Source organism: Arachis hypogaea, chromosome 11 (genome assembly GCF_003086295.3).
Source record: "Arachis hypogaea cultivar Tifrunner chromosome 11, arahy.Tifrunner.gnm2.J5K5, whole genome shotgun sequence".
NCBI classification, from domain to species: Eukaryota; Viridiplantae; Streptophyta; class Magnoliopsida; order Fabales; family Fabaceae; genus Arachis; species Arachis hypogaea.
This window is the reverse complement of record NC_092046.1, coordinates 85,097,909-85,116,692: the sequence shown is the minus strand read 5'-3', so window position 1 is coordinate 85,116,692 and position 18,784 is coordinate 85,097,909. Positions and strand designations below refer to the sequence as shown.

The window sequence follows — 18,784 nt, the reverse complement described above, 5'->3', positions numbered from 1 at the left end:
TTTTATAATTATGGGTATTTGTCTAAACGGAAGGCTGTGTGGAGAACTTTGGCTTATGATATTCATCGGAGATGGTCTTCAGTGATGAGATTAACCTTTTATTTACCTGGAAAGCAAAATATCATCGTTAAAGACGATGACAATTTTGAGAAAATCATGGATCAAGAGAAAGGGAAAGGTACGATGTTCTTAACATGGATGGAGGCCAACAAAGAATTTGAAGGAGGTCAAACTTTAACGTATGCTGAGTTTCCAAATCAATTTGTTCATGATAGAGAAGAAAGGGAATGATATCCATGCAAGAGAGAATATTCTATCGGGAGGTTAAACTATGTTCTACCGGGTACATATGATATCTACTATATGAGAATTTTGTTAATTATTCAAAAAGGTTGCACAACATATGAATCTATTAGGACAGTTAATGGGATTACATATCCTAACTAACAAGATGTTTTCTATTTTATGGGACTACTGTGTGACGATAGAAGATTCATTGCAGCTATTATTGAGGTCTGATCATCAATTGACAAAACTGTTTGTCATACTATTGATATCTAATAGTGTTAACAAACTAAATCGTATTTAGAATGCAACTTAGACATTATTGGTTGACGGGATACTATAATATATGAGGAGAAAAATATTGAAAAACTAAGGTATTTCACTATATGGTAAATCACTATCACATATAGGACTTTACTTGCCAAAATCAGTGTTCACTAATGGGCAATTTTACGTTGCTTTGTCAAGAGTTAAGAGTCGCAATGGTCTGAACATTCTAATTCTAGATGAAGACAACAATCCAAACTCATCAACAATAAATGCCGTGTTCAATGAAGTTTTTAATAATATTTAGATAAGAAAATAGTAATTTCATCTTAGTAACATGTTATGATTTACACTTGAAATCAAGCACAACATTATATGCCAATTGCTTTTCTAATGAGGTTAGTAAAATACTAGGTTGTCGATAAATTTTCATTAGACTTATAATATAAAGTTTAGTATAAAATTGACATGCTACTATTACAGTTATATATGTTCTTATTTTTTTCAGATCTCTTTCTTTATGACTCAAGAATATTATAGACTTCAAACTATTCCATTTGTATTTTACTTTGAATAAAGATAAAACAACATATTAAGTACGTTTATTATATAATGACAATGATAGTGTTATACTAAACTTGAGAAATTTATAATTATAAAATATTATTTCCGATTTATCATGTCAAATTAAAATGTAAGCCTGTGCATTGCACGGGTTTAACACTAGTAATACCCTAATTTAACAATCCCTAACCCTAACATAATTTAAACATACACACAGTCACATACAGAAGGGAAAATGAGATAAGGGGAAACAGAGAGGGGGAAAACGAGAGAAGATGGGGAGCACGAAAGGGGATTAGAGAACGGGAAGGGGAGGGGAAGGGAGAGGCGCTGCCGGTGGTGACCACAGGCACCGTTGCTACTGACCTTGAGGGAAAAATGAGAGTGAGAGAGAGACACGTACAGAATGCGTGACGCGAGGAAGAGAAGGAGCTCATCTTCGTTGCCGTCGTCGCCGCGCCTTGCCACTGTTGCTGTTATTGGAAGCCGCTGCTGTCGCTGGAAGGAACCAAACAAGGATAGGAGGTTGCTATTGATGCTTCCGTAGAGAGGAAGGAAGGGACGCCTGTGAGAAAGTGACGCAACAGAGGAAGAGCCGTTCCTCTGTTACTACCGCCGTCGGAATTCCTAGTCGCCGTCGTCGTTCATGGTGAGTTGGTTGTGCCCTAGCTACCAAAACCATCATTGCTGAACTCTTATTACTCTGTAACAATCTTATAGCTCAGGAAAGTCAATTTTTCGTTGTGAATCTTTTTTTCAAATTGTATTCTGTGTAGCTTGTAGACTTGTTATAATTATTGCTATTTTCATTGTGAATTTAAGATGATTCATTGTTGTCTGTATGAATTTAAGATGATTCATATATATATATATATATATATATATATATATATATATATATATTCCTCTATTGATTACTATACCTAATCCGAAAGGATAATTCCTCTCTCTCTCTCTTGTGTATCAAAGAAGTGAAGGGTATTTACAAATTTGATTAATTAATATTATTAATATTATTGATATTATTATTAATATTATTAATATTAATAAATGGTTACTAGCCGTTTAGTACCATTTGGTTGAAAGGACACAACTCTTTAAGAGTTGTATATGTTCAAAACATTGTATCTATTGGCTAAAGGGACACAACTCTTTAAGAGTTGTATATGTTCAAAACATTGTATCTATTGGCAATAGAAAAGACACAACCATTTGTATACGTAACTAATCATAATTGCTATGTGCAATATGTATAAATAAGTCCTTGTCCACTATTTCAAGAAAAAAGTACTAAGTGTACAATTTACTCAACCATTAAGAGATTTACTACGTTGAAGAGAGTTGAGAATTTCTTACTATTGCTAATTAAGAAATTCTTAGGTTTCATTGTATCCTGGGAGAGTACTGTCATCAACTCAATAGCAACTAAGTGTGGGGACAAATATCTCTCTAAAGAAAGTGATCTAATCGTGCCTTGAAACAACTACATAAATATAAGATTTTGTCATCTTCTCATACTCATATACCCAACAATTTTAGAGAGATATTTCTTGAAGATGGCACAAGATCAAAACACTACGTTCAAGGTCATGAATCAAGAGTTTGTCAAATTAGATTGCTTTGATGGAATGAACTTCAACCATTGGAAAGACAAGATGATGTTTCTTCTTTCAGTTCTCAATCTTGCATATGTGATTGACCCAAAGACTACACCAATTACCGATGCCGCTGAAAACGTCACACCGGAAGAGAAAGAAAAGATCGTTCAATTGAAGAAGAAACGTGATGAAGATACTTTCGCATGTCGAGGTCATATCCTCAACACTTTATCCGACCGACTCTATGATCTCTACATGTCAATTCAATCACCATTAGAGATTTGGAAGTCTTTGGAAGAAAAGTACAATACCGAACGACAAGGAACATATAAGTTTATCATGATAAAATATTTTGAATTTATTATGAATGATACTATGCCTGTCATGGATCAAATTCACGAATTACAAATCCTTGTAAGTAGACTTCGTGATCTACAAGTGGTGATCCCTGAATCATTACAAGTTGGAGCAATTATTTCAAAATTTCCTTCATCTTGGAATGGTTATAAGAAGAAACTTTTACATCTTGGTGTGGACTTCACAATTGAGAAATTACTAAGGCATATACGTATAGAGGAGGAAACTCGAAAACGTGATGCTGCGTATCTTTCTCAAAGTTCTAAAGTGAATCATATTGATGAAAATAACATCAATAAGAAGAAAAGAAAGTTCTCTAAAGATTCATAGCAAGATAAGAAGAGACAAAGAGAGTGTTATCATTGTCACAAGAAAGGACACTATATCAAAGAATGTAGACTTCTGAAAAAGGAAGCATCAAAGACCAACTTAGTGGAAGAGAAGGATCTAATTGCTATGGTTGTAGAAAAAGTACAAAACATGCATATTGGCATGGTTACAGAAGTCAACATAGCAACACAAGAAAAATCACTTGAGTGGTGGTTAGATTCTGGGGCTACTGTTCACGTTTGCAATGATCGCAACCAATTCAAAACATATGAAGAAGTGAACAATAGAGAAGTCTTGATGGGCAATGATAACTCAGCCAAAGTTTGTGGTCAAGGAAGTGTTGAATTAAATTTTACATCTGGAAAGAAATTAAGTTTAATAAATGTACTTCATGTTCCAGATTTGAGAAAAAATTTAGTTTCAGTTAGTCTCTTGTGTAAGAAAGGATTCAAAGTTGTAATGGAATCCGATAAAGTGATCTTGCTTAAGAATGATGTGTTCATAGGAAAAGGATATTGTACTGAAGGCATGTTTAAACTTAGTATTAATAAAGTGAATGTTTCCTTGTATGTTGTTGATTCTTGTGATTTATGGCATAGTAGATTAGCACACTTAAATTACAAATCAATTGAATATATGCAAAATAATAACTATATTGATCTTAGTAACAAGGATTTTAATAAGAAATGTGATATTTGCATACAATCCAAAATTACTAAGAAACCTTTTTCTAAGGTTGAAAGAAATACACATTTATTAGAATTGATTCATAGTGATATTTGTGAACTAAATGGCAATATTACTAGAGGAGGAAAAAGATACTTTATAACCTTCATTGATGATTGTTCTAGATTTACTTATGTGTATTTGCTTAGAAATAAAGATGAAGCTTTTGAAATGTTTAAGAAATATAAAATGGAAGTAGAAAATATGCATAATAAGAAAATAAAAGTTTTTCATAGTGATCGAGGTGGAGAATATTTTTCTAATGAATTTGATCACTTTTGTGAATTACATGGTATTGTGCATGAATCTTTCGCTCCATGTACTCCGCAACAAAATAGTTTGGCGGAAAGGAAAAACCGTACCTTAGTGGATATGGTTAATTCAATGTTACTAAATGCAAAATTGCCTTACAATTTGTGGGGTGAAGCATTATTGACATTATGTCATATCCATAATAGGATACCATCAAGACATAGAAAGGTTTCTCTTTATGAAATTTGGAAAGGAAGGAAACCTAATTTAAATTATCTTAAAGTGTGGGGGTGTTTAGCCTTTTATCGAGTTCCTGATCAAAAGAGAACCAAATTGGGGCCAAGAGCCATAAAAGGCGCTTTTATAGGATATGCTCAAAATTCTAAAGCATATAGAATATTAGACTTAGTGTCTAATGTAGTTGTTGAATCAAGAGAAGTAGAATTTATTGAAAATAAATTTATCAATGATTCAACTTCTAATTCAGAGTATCTCCAAAATGATACTAATATTTCACAAGAAATAAATAATCAAAATAATAAACGTCTAAACGACAAAGAGTTGATTGAACCAAGGAAGAGCTTGAGAGTAAGAAAAGAAAAGGACTTCGGTCCAAATTTTATTTCTTCTCAGGCTATCACCTTTTGGTAGAAGGAACTAGAAATTCTGTAACAAACAAGATTCCTATTGTGATGAACATAGAGGGTGATCCTCAAACGTTCAAAGAGGCTATGGCTTCAAGAGATTCTGCTTTTTGGAAAGAAGCAATAAACGATGAAATGTACTCAATATTATCTAACAATACTTGGGTCTTGGTTGATTTGCCTCCAGGATCAAAGCCTATAGGATGTAAGTGGGTATTTAGAAGAAAGTATAACACTGATGGTTCATTACAAACCTTTAAAGCAAGGTTAGTGGCCAAGGGGTTTAGACAACAAGAAGGTCTAGACTATTTTGATACCTACGCACCTGTGGCAAGAATGACTTCTATTAGGGCTCTTATAGCATTAGCATCCATACATAAGCTTCATATACATCATATGGATGTTAAAACGGCTTTTTTAAATGGAGATCTTAATGAAGAAATTTATATGGAGCAACCGGAAGGCTATGTACTACCTGGAAATGAAAAGAAAGTTTGCAAATTAATTAAGTCTTTGTATGGGCTAAAACAAGCGCCTAAACAATGGCATGAGAAGTTTGATTCAGTGGTGTTATCAAATGGCTTCTCACATAATAGTGCGGATAAATGTATTTACTCAAAATTTACTAAAGATTATGGAGTAATTATTTGTTTATATGTTGATGATATGTTGATCATCGGAACAAATTTAGAAGGAATTCGTATAACGAAGGAGTATCTAACTTCTAAATTCAAGATGAAAGATTTGAATGAAGTTGATACAATATTAGGCATAAAGGTGCATAAGAATGAAGTTGGTTTTACTTTAAGTCAATCTCATTATATTAAAAAGGTATTGGAAAAGTTTGATCATCTCACAATTAAAGAATCCAATATGCCGTATGATCCTAATCTTAGAAGGAAACATGGGAAGACCTATAGCACAATTAGAATATGCTAGTGCTATAGGAAGTTTAATATATGCAATGCATTGTACTAGACCTGATATAGCATTTTCTGTGTGCAAATTATCAAGGTTTACAGGAAAACCTAGCAATCAACATTGGAAAGCTATAACAAGAGTTCTTGGTTATCTCAAGAAAACCATAAACTTGGGATTACATTATAGTGATTATCCTGCAGTTTTAGAAGGTTATTCCGACGCAAGTTGGATTACAAATCTTAGTGATAACAAATCCACTTCAGGATGGATTTTCACCATAGGTGGTGGAGCAATAAGTTAGGCCTCAAAGAAACAAACATGTATTACACATTCTACTATGGAGGCTGAGTTTGTAGCTTTATCAGCCGCAAGTAAAGAAGCGGAAGGGTTAAGAAATTTGTTATATGATATAAAGCTGTGGCCACAGCAGACGACAGCCATTTCAATCTTCTGTGATAGTGAATCAACCATGTCACGAGCATATAACAAGGTTTATAATGGAAAGTCTAGACATATAAGTTTGAGACATGAGTTTGTGAGGCAACTAATAGATGATGGTGTAATTACCATTACTTATATAAGATCTCAAGGAAATTTAGCAGACCCTTTGACTAAAGGTTTGTCAAGGGATAAAATCAAAGAAACTACTGCTAAAATAGGATTAAAACCTATTATTGCTAAATGATGGGAACCCAACCTTATTCTAGTAGACCACTAGTTTCAAGGTTTAATGGGTAATAACAAGTTATTTAGCAATTGGAGCACTGAGGTATAGGATTTAGTGATATTTACAATAAATTAGGAGGGTGAGTTTAAACTCTTAATGGAATGATAATATTATCTATCAAAAGATTCCACCTATATGAATATAAGAGTGGTGCCGCTCTAATCGAGAATTTTAGAGGATTTATTCTCGTAAATATTCATGAAACCAGGATGAGCACAAGGCCATATAAGTTCTTAAAATTGTAAACTCTTGAACTTGGAGGGTATAAGTAATGTGTGTGATTTTTGGTACTAGCATATGGAGTATAGGTTTAATCGATTAGACACCTATTACTTCGTTAGAACTTTAAAATTTACACTAAAAGAATGTTTAATCTTAGTGACACATTCTTTATGCATATACTTGTATGACATTTAAATTTTGTAAATAGTGGGGGATTGAAGGGTATTTACAAATTTGATTAATTAATATTAATAATCGGTTACTAGCCGTTTAGTACCATTTGGTTGAAAGGACACAACCTTTTAAGGATTGTGTGTGTTCAAAACGTTGTATCTATTGGCTAAAGGGACACAACTCTTTAAGAGTTGTATATGTTCAAAACATTGTATCTATTGGCAATAGAAAAGACACAACCATTTGTATACGTAACTAATCATAATTGCTACGTGCAATATGTATAAATAAGTCCTTGTCCACTATTTCAAAAAAAAAGTACTAAGTATACAATTTACTCAACCATTAAGAGATTTACTACGTTCAAGAGAGTTGAGAATTTCTTACTATTGCTAATTAAGAAATTCTTAGGTTTCATTGTATCCTGGGAGAGTATTGTCATCAACCCTATAGCAAATAAGTGTGGGGACAAATATCTCTCTAAAGAAAGTGATCTAATTGTGCCTTGAAACCACTACATAAATATAAGATTTTGTCATCTTCTCATACTCATATACCCAACAAGAAGGAGACCAATCTATTTTTGAAGATAGCAAGTCAAACGTATTCTTATATATATATATATATATATATATATATATATATATATATATATATAGTAATGGTAGTTCTTAAAGTTATATATAGAAGTGAATTTTGGATATATTTCACCAGAGATAAAAGGGAAAAAATGATTAAATAAGAGGTTGTAGTTGAAGCTAGCATTCAATTATTATTTTCATGTGTTAATTAATAGTTTGAATAAAAAGAAAACCTTAATAACTTTTTTAGTCATCAAGTCACTTAATTAGGGAAAATAAATTTAAGACAAGTTGAATATATATTCTCTTAAGAAAAAAAAAAGTAAAATCATATAAATAATTGTTCATTACTATTAGTGTTGTATGTGTTGTGTTTCTTTTTACTACTTTTCTTCATTTGTTTTTCCAAAGTTGAATCCATGTGTTTTGGTACAAATTAAAGAATATACGGTATAGACTTTAGTCATGGTTGATGGATGGAAGACCCGCATACTGCGCTGTTAGCCATCACAGCACCAGTGATAACTTGTGAACAAGTTTAACTCTACAATCATTCATTCATTCATGTCACTCTCTTTCTTTCTCTCCACCAACCAAACGTACTACTCTCTTAATTCCCTGCCAGCAGCCTCTTAAGTAGAGTACTATATATATTTATAGCAGCCTCCTAAGTCGATCAATCCATCTTAAATTCATTGTTATAGTCAATTATCCTTTCATTGTGAATCATCTTAATTGTGAATCCTATAGCTAGTAGACTGATTATAGTTATTTCTATTTTCATTCTTGTGGATTTTTCATTTTGGTAATTACTGATTGATAGAATTTTCTCCTTTATGTGTGCTGCAGGTTCACTATTATGAGAGGTTATCACCCTTGGTGCCGTTGAAGGTCCCTCTTGGATCCTATTCTAATATAAGAAATGGTGATTACATTGTAACCTTTTCACGTCGAGACATTTACAAAATAAAGGTGAGATCTTACAATTTTTATATCGTAATATTTTTTGTGTGAATTTACTTGCATATTTCATTCGCTTGTCTTATATAAACAATGGACTAACTGGTAAAAGTTGGCATTCATATTGTTCAGAAGAAAATTGAGAATTAAGGAAAGCATCTTTGTTTAGTAATATATGGCTCACTACCGCCAGAAACTAGAACAAGGCAGGTGATGAGGGGATATTTTATACGCTTTTTGGCATCACTTTCATATAGTTTTTAGTAGTTTTTATTTAGTTTTTATTAAGTTTTTATAGGTTTTAGTGTTAATTTCACATTTTTAGATTCTACTATGAGTTTTTGTATTTTTGTACAATTTCAAGTATTTTCTGGCTGAAATTAAGGAGCTGGAGCAGAAGTTTGATTCAGAGATAGAGAAAGCACTGTAGATGCTGCCCAAATCTGACCTACCTGCACTCGGAAGAGCTTTTCTGGAGTTATAGAAGTGCAAATAGAGCGCTCTCAATGGCTATGGAAAGCTAACTTTTAGAGCTTTTCAGAAATATGTAATAGTTCATACTTTGCTTTGGATTAGAAGGCCCAAAACTGGCGTCCAACGCCAGCTTCCTGCCCCCTTCCAAGCGTCCAGCGCCCAAAGAGAGACCAATGCACAAATGCCCAAAGAGGACCCCCTAGCTGGCATTCCACGTCCGAGAGACCTCATAGCACGTGGATCTCATCAAAGCTCAACCCAAACACTCACCAAGTGGGCTCTAAAAGTAGATTTTAGCACTAAAAAGATTATTTTATCCTTAGTAGTCACTTGTTTAGTATTGAAGGGATTTTATTTATGTAATTCGTACACTTTTCATATCTCATTCAACATACACATTTTTACTTTGTATTTTTCTTTCAGTATGAGTTTTTAAACCTCCTAAGTTGAGGGGAGGAGCCCTGCTGAGTCCTATGAATTAATAAAAGTATTACTGTTTCTCTTCAATCTGTGTTTGATTAATTCTAAGATGTATATCTGATCTTCATCATGGTGAATAGGATGACCTAACAAATTAGCTCTGTTCATCACATTAAGACGAATGTGCCTGACAAACACCCGTGACTACTTGGGTTCAGAATGCGTCTTTCATCGGACAAGGACAAACCAACAGCTATGTTTATACATCTCTCAGACGGCTAATCCATGTCTTCATTGTGGACTTCTCGAGACATCAGTTCAGCCAATTTTCGGGGAGATTAGGGTCTCTGTGGTAGAGGCTAGAACCCAAGGTGCAGCATTCTCTTATCCAGAAGATCCGACCTTGTCTGTGGCGTTTTGAGTAGGATTATTAAGGAGAATGAACTGTACGAGCTTCACCCTCAATCAGAATGGATCCGCACTAAACCTGGGGTTCAGATCTACAGGAGTATTGGCAGCTGCTCAAACAAGTGTCAATTACATACAGCCTGTCATTGAAGAAATCACTCACAAGCAAGGAAGACAGTAATACTAGAGTTAATTCAGAAAGACAAAGCAACTCCAATCCTTAACCCTGTTCCTATCAGTATTTTCTACCTCTTTTGCTTTATTCCTTTCAAGTCATACATTACTCTTACAACTACAAATTACATATATGACATAAAATCAACAACCTTCTGATCTGCCTGACTAAGACCTGCAAGATAACCATAACTTGCTTCAAGCCACAATCCTCGTGGGATCGACCCTGACTCGCTCAGGTATTACTTGGACGACCCAGTGCACTTGCTGGTACAACAGTACGAAGGTGTGGGGATTCGTACGCACTAAGTTTTTGGCACCGTTGCCGGGGATTGTTGAGTTTGGACAAACTGAAGAATTGTCTTGCCCCATAGATCAGGTAATGTTTATTTTGTTGAGTCCTTGATTTTGATTTTCTTCTTCTTCTTCAAATTTTCGAAAAAATCAAAAAGTTTTTTTTTAAAAAAATATTTTTTCTTTTCTTTGTTCAATTTGTGTTCTTACTGAGTCTTTAATTTTTATTTTCTTCTCTAATTTTCGAAAATTTCAAAACCTTTTTAAAATTATTTTTATTTTCTTTGTCTAATCTTTGCTCTTTGTTTGAGTCTTTTTGTTTATGTTCTTGTTGAAATTTTCATTCCTTTTGAGTTTTCTTTTCAAAAAATTTTCAAAAATAGTTTCTTTGTTTAAATCTTGTGTCAATTCTTTAAGTTTGGTATTTTCTTGTTTATTTTCTTTTGATTTTCAAAAATTTATGTTTGGTTTTATAAAAATTTTAAGATTGGTATTCTTTTTATATTCTTGTGTTCTTTGAGTCTTTGAATTTTGTTCTTTGTATTCTTGTTAGTCTTCAAATTGTTCTTGAGTCCTGTATGTGTTTTGATCTTAAAATTTTTAAGTTTGGTATCCCCTTGCGTTTCTCTCCAAAATTTTCGAAAATTAAGGGCGCTAGATCTAAAAATTTTAAGTTTGGCGTCAATTTGTTATTTTTCTCTCTCCTCATTAATTCAAAAACAAAAAAAATATCTCTTCTATTTTTATTTTTTATTAATTTTCAAAATTCTAACAAAAAATATTCATATTTTAATTTTAAATTTTTATCTTATCTTATCTTAGCTTTCAATTTTCAAAAAGCAAATCTTTTGAAAATAAAAAATCATATCTTTTTCAAAATCTTATCTTATCTTATTTCAAAATTAAAATTTCAACTTTAAAAATTTCAAAATTTCAAAATTCAAATTTCAAACTTCAAAATTCAATTTTTCAAAATTTCAAAATCCTTTTCAAATTTCTATCTTATCCTGTTTCAATTTCAAAAATTCAAATTTAAAACTTCAAAATTTCAAATTTGAATTATTAAGAATTCAAATTTCACTTTTCAAAATTAAATCTTTTTCAAAATCAAATTTCAAAATCTTATCTTTTTAAATTCTTTTTCAAATCTTTTTAATTTCCTACCTTATCTTTTTCTTCTTATCTTATTTTAAATTCAAAATTTTTTTAACCACTTATCTTCTCTCTTTTTTTTTTCAAAACTTCCTAACTAACTCTTCTCTCTCAATTTTCGAAAATTACTTCTTCTATTTCTCTTCCCTCTTTTTCAAAAATCAACATTTAATTTTCAATTCTTTTTAAATTATTAACTTAATTTTTGAAAAGAATTAATAAATAAAATAAAAATAAAAATATTTTAATTCTTATTTCTTTCTTCTACTTCTATTTCTTCTTCTATTCCTATTTCTTCTTCCTCTTCTTCTACCTTCCTTCACTATGAACCCAAGTGGGAATGAAGAGTTCAGAAGAACTCTGGGATCATATACAAATCCTACTACTAACTTCTATGGAAAAAGTATCAACATACCTCACATCAGAGCTAGTAGCTTTGAAGTGAACCCTCAACCCATTACTCTAGTGCAGTAGAACTGCCAGTATTCTGGGCTTCCTCAGGAAGATCCTATAGAATTCTTGACAGATTTCTTAAAGATTGCTGACACAGTACACAGTGAGTGAGTAGACCAAGATGTCTACAGATTATTGCTTTTTCCTTTTGCTGTAAAGGACCAAGCAACAAGGTGGTTGGATAACTAGCCTAAAGCTAGTTTAAAAACTTGGAAACAATTAGTGGACAAGTTTTTAAATCAATATTTTCCCTAAGAAAGATGATCCAGCTGAGGCTGGACATCCAAGGCTTCAGACAAGGAGATAATGAATCTCTTTATGATGCTTGGGAAAGGTATAGAAGGATGTTAAGAAAATGTCCAACTAAAATATTTTCAGAATAGGTATAATTAGACATCTTCTACTATGGACTTTCAGACATGACCAGGATGTCTTTGGACCACTCTACTGGTGGCTCTATACACATGAGAAAAACCATAGGAGAAGCTCAAGAGCTTATTGAGACAGTTGCCACTAATCAGCATCTGTACTCATCTCCTGAGCCTTCTATAAAAGGAGAGGTTAAGGCAGTAGTTACTGAACCTAACCCTCCAGAGCAGGATGGCCCATTGACTCAGCAACTGCAAGCCCTTGCCCAGCAACTGTTGGAACAGAAAGAGGCTTTGCGAGAAACTCAGGCTTCTAATAGGAATGTGGAAGCCTAGTTGAGTCAAACAAGGAAGCAGTTATCTAAGCAGATAACAGATGAATGCCAGGCTATTCAACTGAGGAGTAGGAAAATCTTAAGCACCTAACCTCAGCGGATAACCAGGTCTTTGCACACGATGACTCTGGGCGTTTAAACACCCAGAAAGATATCCCTCTTGGCATTGAACGCCAGGAAAGAGCAGAGATTAGGCGTTCAAACGCCCAGAGAGGTATCCCTCTTGGCGTTGAACGCCAGGAAAGGGCAAAGATTGGGCATTCAAACGCCCAAGGGGACAGCAGCTTGGGCATTGAACGCCCAAGCAAGGGAGGCCAGCACATAATGATAATAGCACTCCGAAGCAAGCTAGTAACCCCCTTCCAACACACATGGCACTCAGCCTTCATCAACCAAGATTGACGAGTATAAGGCTAAAATGCCATTTCCTCAGAGACTCTATCAAAAGGAAAAATGAACAGTTTGCCCGTTTTGCAGATTATCTCAGAACATTAGAGATCAAAATCCCTTTTGCAGAGGCTCTTGAACAGATACCTTCTTATGTTAAGTTAATGAAGGACATTTTGAGTAATAAGAAGGATTGGAGGGAAGTAAAGACAGTAGCTCTTACTAAGGAGTGCAATGTAATCATTCAGAGGAACCTTCCTTAGAAACTGTAGAGACACCCTAACACTTTTCTCAGAGCCAAAGAAGTAAATCTAAGAGAAGAGTGTCTGACCCTCATTAGTACCAAGGAGGCCGAACCTCAGAAGCATGCTACTGAGGAACTTAAGGTAATCACGGACCAGAAGGATCCTAAGAACGCCATTGAGCACGCCCCTACAGAGGAGAAGGAATCTCGGGTTGATTCTTCTCTAGGTGTGCAAGGGGAGCCTATGACTCCCACAGAGCACGCCCTTGCAGAGGTGAAAGAGGCTCAAGAGTCACCTTTCCTTAGCGTGCAGAAAGAACTGGCAGATGAGCAGTTAGCTCATTTCCCAGCAGCCCTTAAGGAGCTGCAAGTCAATATCTCTTTTACAGAGGTATTGAAAAAAAAACCCCTATGCATATTGGGAATCGGCCAAGGTATGCTTTCGGTTTCCTCTATGTAATATATAATATTTCTTGACACTTAGGCTAGTGACCTATAGGGTAGGTTGGATTGAATTAGTTGTTGAATTTGTTGAATGATGATGTATGATGATTTGATGAATTTGGGTTATTTTGATGGAAGTTGGTATTGATGTTGATAAATGATGTTGGATGTTGAAATTGAAGTTCATTTCTCATGATTAGTGGTAATAGAATGATGATTGATGAGTTTGTTATGTGAGAAATGGTTTAAAGCGATATAATTGATAATTGGGTTTGAGAATTTGATGATATGAGTGGTGGAATGTGATACACATGGTAAGAACTAATGTGAGTAGAAGTTGGTGTGGTTTTGGTTGAAAATTTTGGTAAATTGAGAAATTGGTGAACTTTTGTAAAAATAGATTTTTGATGAACTTCAACGGATCATATCTTGAGCTACAATTTGTTAAATGGAATGAATTTTATATTAAGTCAAAGATAATTTAAAGAGCTTTAAAATGGTATAAATTTTGTAGAAATCTGAATTTTGTATAAAAAGATATGATCGTTGCAATTTGATGTCTTAAATCTGAATTCTGTGAATGCTGCAGAATTTGTGATTTCTAGTTTGTGTGCTCACGCACACCCCGTGTATTTTTAAAAACGTGCGTACGCATGGCCTTGTGTGCATGCACACAAGGGCATATGACTGCTGTTGGGAGCACTAGCACGTTCTGTGCAGACACACAACCAACGAATTTTTGCAAGCTTTACGCACGCACAGCCTTGTACGCATGCACACGCTGGAAGGTGCATTCTGTTGAGGACGTTCGCACGCATCGTGTGTATGAGCCGAACGAAAATTTTTACTTAGTTTGTGTACACACACTTCTATTCGTACGCACACTTCTTGAAAATTCCTATAGGCGTGCGTACGCACAACCCTATGCGTACGCACCATTGCCTTGTTTTCAATAAAAACCTTGTTTTTAACTGTTTCACCTTCTCGGCAAGCTTGTAAACTTCTACGACACTTATCTAAGAATCCTTGGCCTGTTTTTTGGATGTCAAAACATAGAGAAGGTCCTAGGTGAATTTAATTCGGTATTTCTGGTAAAAAGTTAGAGAACGGAGGCTTAGATTTCTGGTGTACTGAGGACGGATTAGCTGAGAGAGATGACGAAGTCCTGTAATAATGATTGATATAAAGAATTGTGGAAATTATGAATTGACAGTGGTTGAGATGAGTCTGGGACTCAGAATGGAACTTATTAAATGACAGTGGTTGAGATGAGTCTGGGACTCGGAATGCAATGATGAATTATTGATATACTGAAAAATTAATTTTCTGAAAACCACTGGATTACTATTATATACTGAGAATTATTGAGACGCTATGCGCCTGGCCGGGACGGCAGGTTAATCCCGCTTGTGGAAGTCACGGTAGCGGCGTAAGGACGGTAGGTTTATCCCGCTTTACGCTGAGATGTGAGGTCTGTGGCTAGAGTATCCTGCTCGCATCCCTTCGGAATAACTATAGTGTGCAGGCACTGTCATCCTGGACCGTGATCCGAGCACGATATCTCAGGGGTTCCCATTAAGAGATCGAAGGGAAACATCTCCATGGAGATGTGTTGGGTAGGCAGTTGGACCGACAATGTGATATCACAGCCAATAGGACAGACATTCTTCATGTGCATCTTTTATCTGCTTGCTTGCTTTGCTGAGTTGAATTGTATGCCTAATTGTATAACATGACTAATTGCCTATTTGAATTACTTGACATATATGCTTATACTTGTGCTTTACTTGCATTGTATTAATTATGCATTCTACTGGGATTAAGGAGATTTGGAAGGCGGTGGTGATGGGATCACATGGAGGATAGGTTGGTGAAGGCTGTGGGACAGCGGAGAGTTGTTAGTTTAAAAATCCACTAAGTTAGATTACCCCTTTATCATTATGGTTTTAAGTGATGTTTTAATGTTTTAGTTATGCTTTAAGTTAAATCTTGTGATGGATATGAAGTTCTAGGATTGCCTCTGGCGTCCTGGAGTCTTATATCTTACATCACTGGGCACAGTTACCATACTTAGAATCTCCAGTTCTCATACCATATTCTGTTATTATTTTTCAGATGCAGGTCACAACCCACCTTAGTGAGTTGCTTTGGTGGTGACAAAACGGAGGACCTTTATCCTATTTTAAAGTCTCTTTTGATTATTTTGTATAGATCTCTCACTTTTATATCTATTTGGCCTAGACGCTTACTTAGAGAAGAAGTTTGTATAAGCTGTTTTACTTTCAAAACTTTGTTTATTTGTATATGACTAGCCGGCTTAAACTCCGCGGGCGGTGGCTAGACTCTTATGACTATCATACTTGATATATCTATATATATGTCTTGATATCGGTTTGTATATCTTGTGCCTTAAGTTGTAGCTTCGTGTGAACGTTTTGTGCTTTTCAAATTCTATTTTTGGGCTTAAATCCTTCATCGGGATTTTAGAATATATTATTTCTTCCTATATAAATATGTACAATCTTTAGAATTGTTGTAACCTTTGATTAACCTTTGCTTTATGATTCAAGGTATGCTTAGGGCAATTAGGGTGTTACATTTAGTGGTATTAGAGCGGTTCGGCCTCGTGAGCCTGAGGAATCGACCGATTGTGCTTCATTGTATACTCTGTATCTTTTTCTTTGATGCTATTTAGGTTATCTCATTGATATTGCATAACATGTTTGTTTGTGAGTGCCTTTTTAGGATAATTGAAGCACTTGGCTTTTGATATTCAGACTGATCACCTTGATATTGATTGTTTGGTGTAGACAGGAACCCTAATGGCTACTCGAGGACGAGGTTGTATGCGTTCACAAGGAGATACTAGAAATGAACAACTGGCCGATAACCATGCCGAGTTCATGGTGGCAATGGCTAATTGATGAGCGGATAATTTATACGCTTTTTGGCATTATTTTTAGTATGTTTTTAGTAGGATCTAGTTACTTTTAGGGATGTTTTCATTAGTTTTTATGTTAAATTCAAATTTCTGGGCTTTACTATGAGTTTGTGTGTTTTTCTGTGATTTCAGGTATTTTCTGGCTGAAATTGAGGGACTTGAGCAGAAATCAGATTCAGAGGTTGAAAAAGGACTGCTGATGCTGTTGGATTCTGACCTCCCTGCACTCAAAGTAGATTTTCTGGAGCTACAGAACTCGAAATGGCGCGCTTCCAATTGCGTTGGAAAGTAGACATCCAGGGCTTTCCAGCAATGTATAATAGTCCATACTTTGCCCAAGAATTGACGACGTAAACTGGCGTTCAACGCCAGCCTTCTGCCCAAATCTGGCGTCCAGCGCCAGAAAAGGATCCAAAACCAGAGTTGAACGCCCAAACTGGCACAGAACTTGGCGTTCAACTCCACAAATGGCCTCTGCACGTGCTACACTCAGGCTCAGCCCAAACACACACCAAGTGGGCCCAGGAAGTGGATTTATGCATCAATTACTTACTCATGTAAACCCTAGTGACTAGTTTATTATAAATAGGACCTCTTACTATTGTATTAGGCATCTTGGGATTACCTTATGATCCTTTGATCACGTTTTGGGGGCTGGCCATCTCGGCCATGCCTGGACCTTCACTTATGTATTTTCAACGGTAGAGTTTCTACACTCCATAGATTAAGGTGTGGAGCTCTGCTGTTCCTCAAGGATTAATGCAAAGTACTACTGTTTTCTATTCAATTCTTCTTATTTCGCTTCTAAGATATCTATTCGCACCCAAGAACGTGATGAAGGTGATGATTATGTGTGACGCTCATCATCCTTCTCCCTTATGAACGCGTGCCTGACAAACACTTCCGTTCTACATGAAATAAGCTAGAATGAGTATCTCTTAGATCTCTTAACCAGAATCTTCGTGGCGTAAGCTAGAATGATGGCGGCATTCAAGAGAATCCGGAAGGTCTAAACCTTGTCTGTGGTATTCTGAGTAGGATTCAATGATTGAATGACTGTGACGAGCTTCAAACTCGCGAGTGCTGGGCGCTAGTGACAGACGCAAAAGGAGGGTGAATCCTATTCCAGCATGATCGGGAACCGACAGATGAATAGCCGTGCCGTGACAGGGTGCGTGGGCATATTATTCACTGAGAGGAGGGGATGTAGCCACTGACAACGGTGATGCCCTTGCATAAAGCCAGCCATGGAAAGGAGTAAGACTGATTGGATGAAGATAGCAGGAAAGCAGAGGTTCAGAGGAACGAAAAGCATCTCCATTCGCTTATCTGAAATTCCTACCAATGATTTACATAAGTATCTCTATCCCTATTTTATTATATAATATTCGAAAACACCATTATCACTTTATATCTGCCTGATTGAGATTTACAAGGTGACCATAGCTTGCTTCATACCAACAATCTCCGTGGGATTCGACCCTTACTCACGTAAGGTATTACTTGGACGACCCAGTGCACTTGCTGGTTAGTTGTATCGAAGTTGTGACAATTATGAATTAAGATCAGAGCACCAAGCTTTGGAGCCATTACCAGGATTTGTTCGAGCCTGGAGATCACAATTTCGTGCACCAAGTTTTTGGCGCCGTTGCCGGGGATTGTTTGAGTTTGGACAACTGACGGTTCATCCTGTTGCTCAGATTAGGTAATTTTCTTTTTGTTTTGTTTTCAAAAATCTTTCAAAAAATATTTTCCTTTGTTTTCGAAAAAAAAAAATTTACTAAAAATAATGTTTTCAAAAATAAATTATTCTATGGCTTCAAAATTTTTAAGAATGAATTCTAGTGTTTCATGAAGCATGCTGAAGCCTATCTGGCTGTAAAGCCATACCCAAACTGCTTTGGGATTGGCTAATCACTTCAGTGGAGTCATGCCCAATCCTTTTGGATAGGGTATGTTAGGCTTGTCATGTCTGAATTACACTCATATTTTTATTAAAGCTTGGCTAGCTATTAAGCCATGCCTGACCCTTTGATTGGAGCTTTAAGACTAACATGGCAAGATTCCTGGAATTCATATTAA

The 18,784-nt window shown here is 35.3% G+C and overlaps 1 protein-coding gene across 1 annotated transcript; it reads left to right on the top strand.

Moving 5' to 3' along the window:
* The first annotated feature begins 2,672 nt into the window (after window positions 1-2,672).
* On the top strand, window positions 2,673-3,401 carry LOC140176151 (uncharacterized). The gene has a single exon (XM_072206041.1). It carries the CDS (start codon window positions 2,673-2,675, stop codon window positions 3,399-3,401), a length of 729 nt encoding a protein of 242 aa, XP_072062142.1.
* Window positions 3,402-18,784: the final 15,383 nt, after the last annotated feature.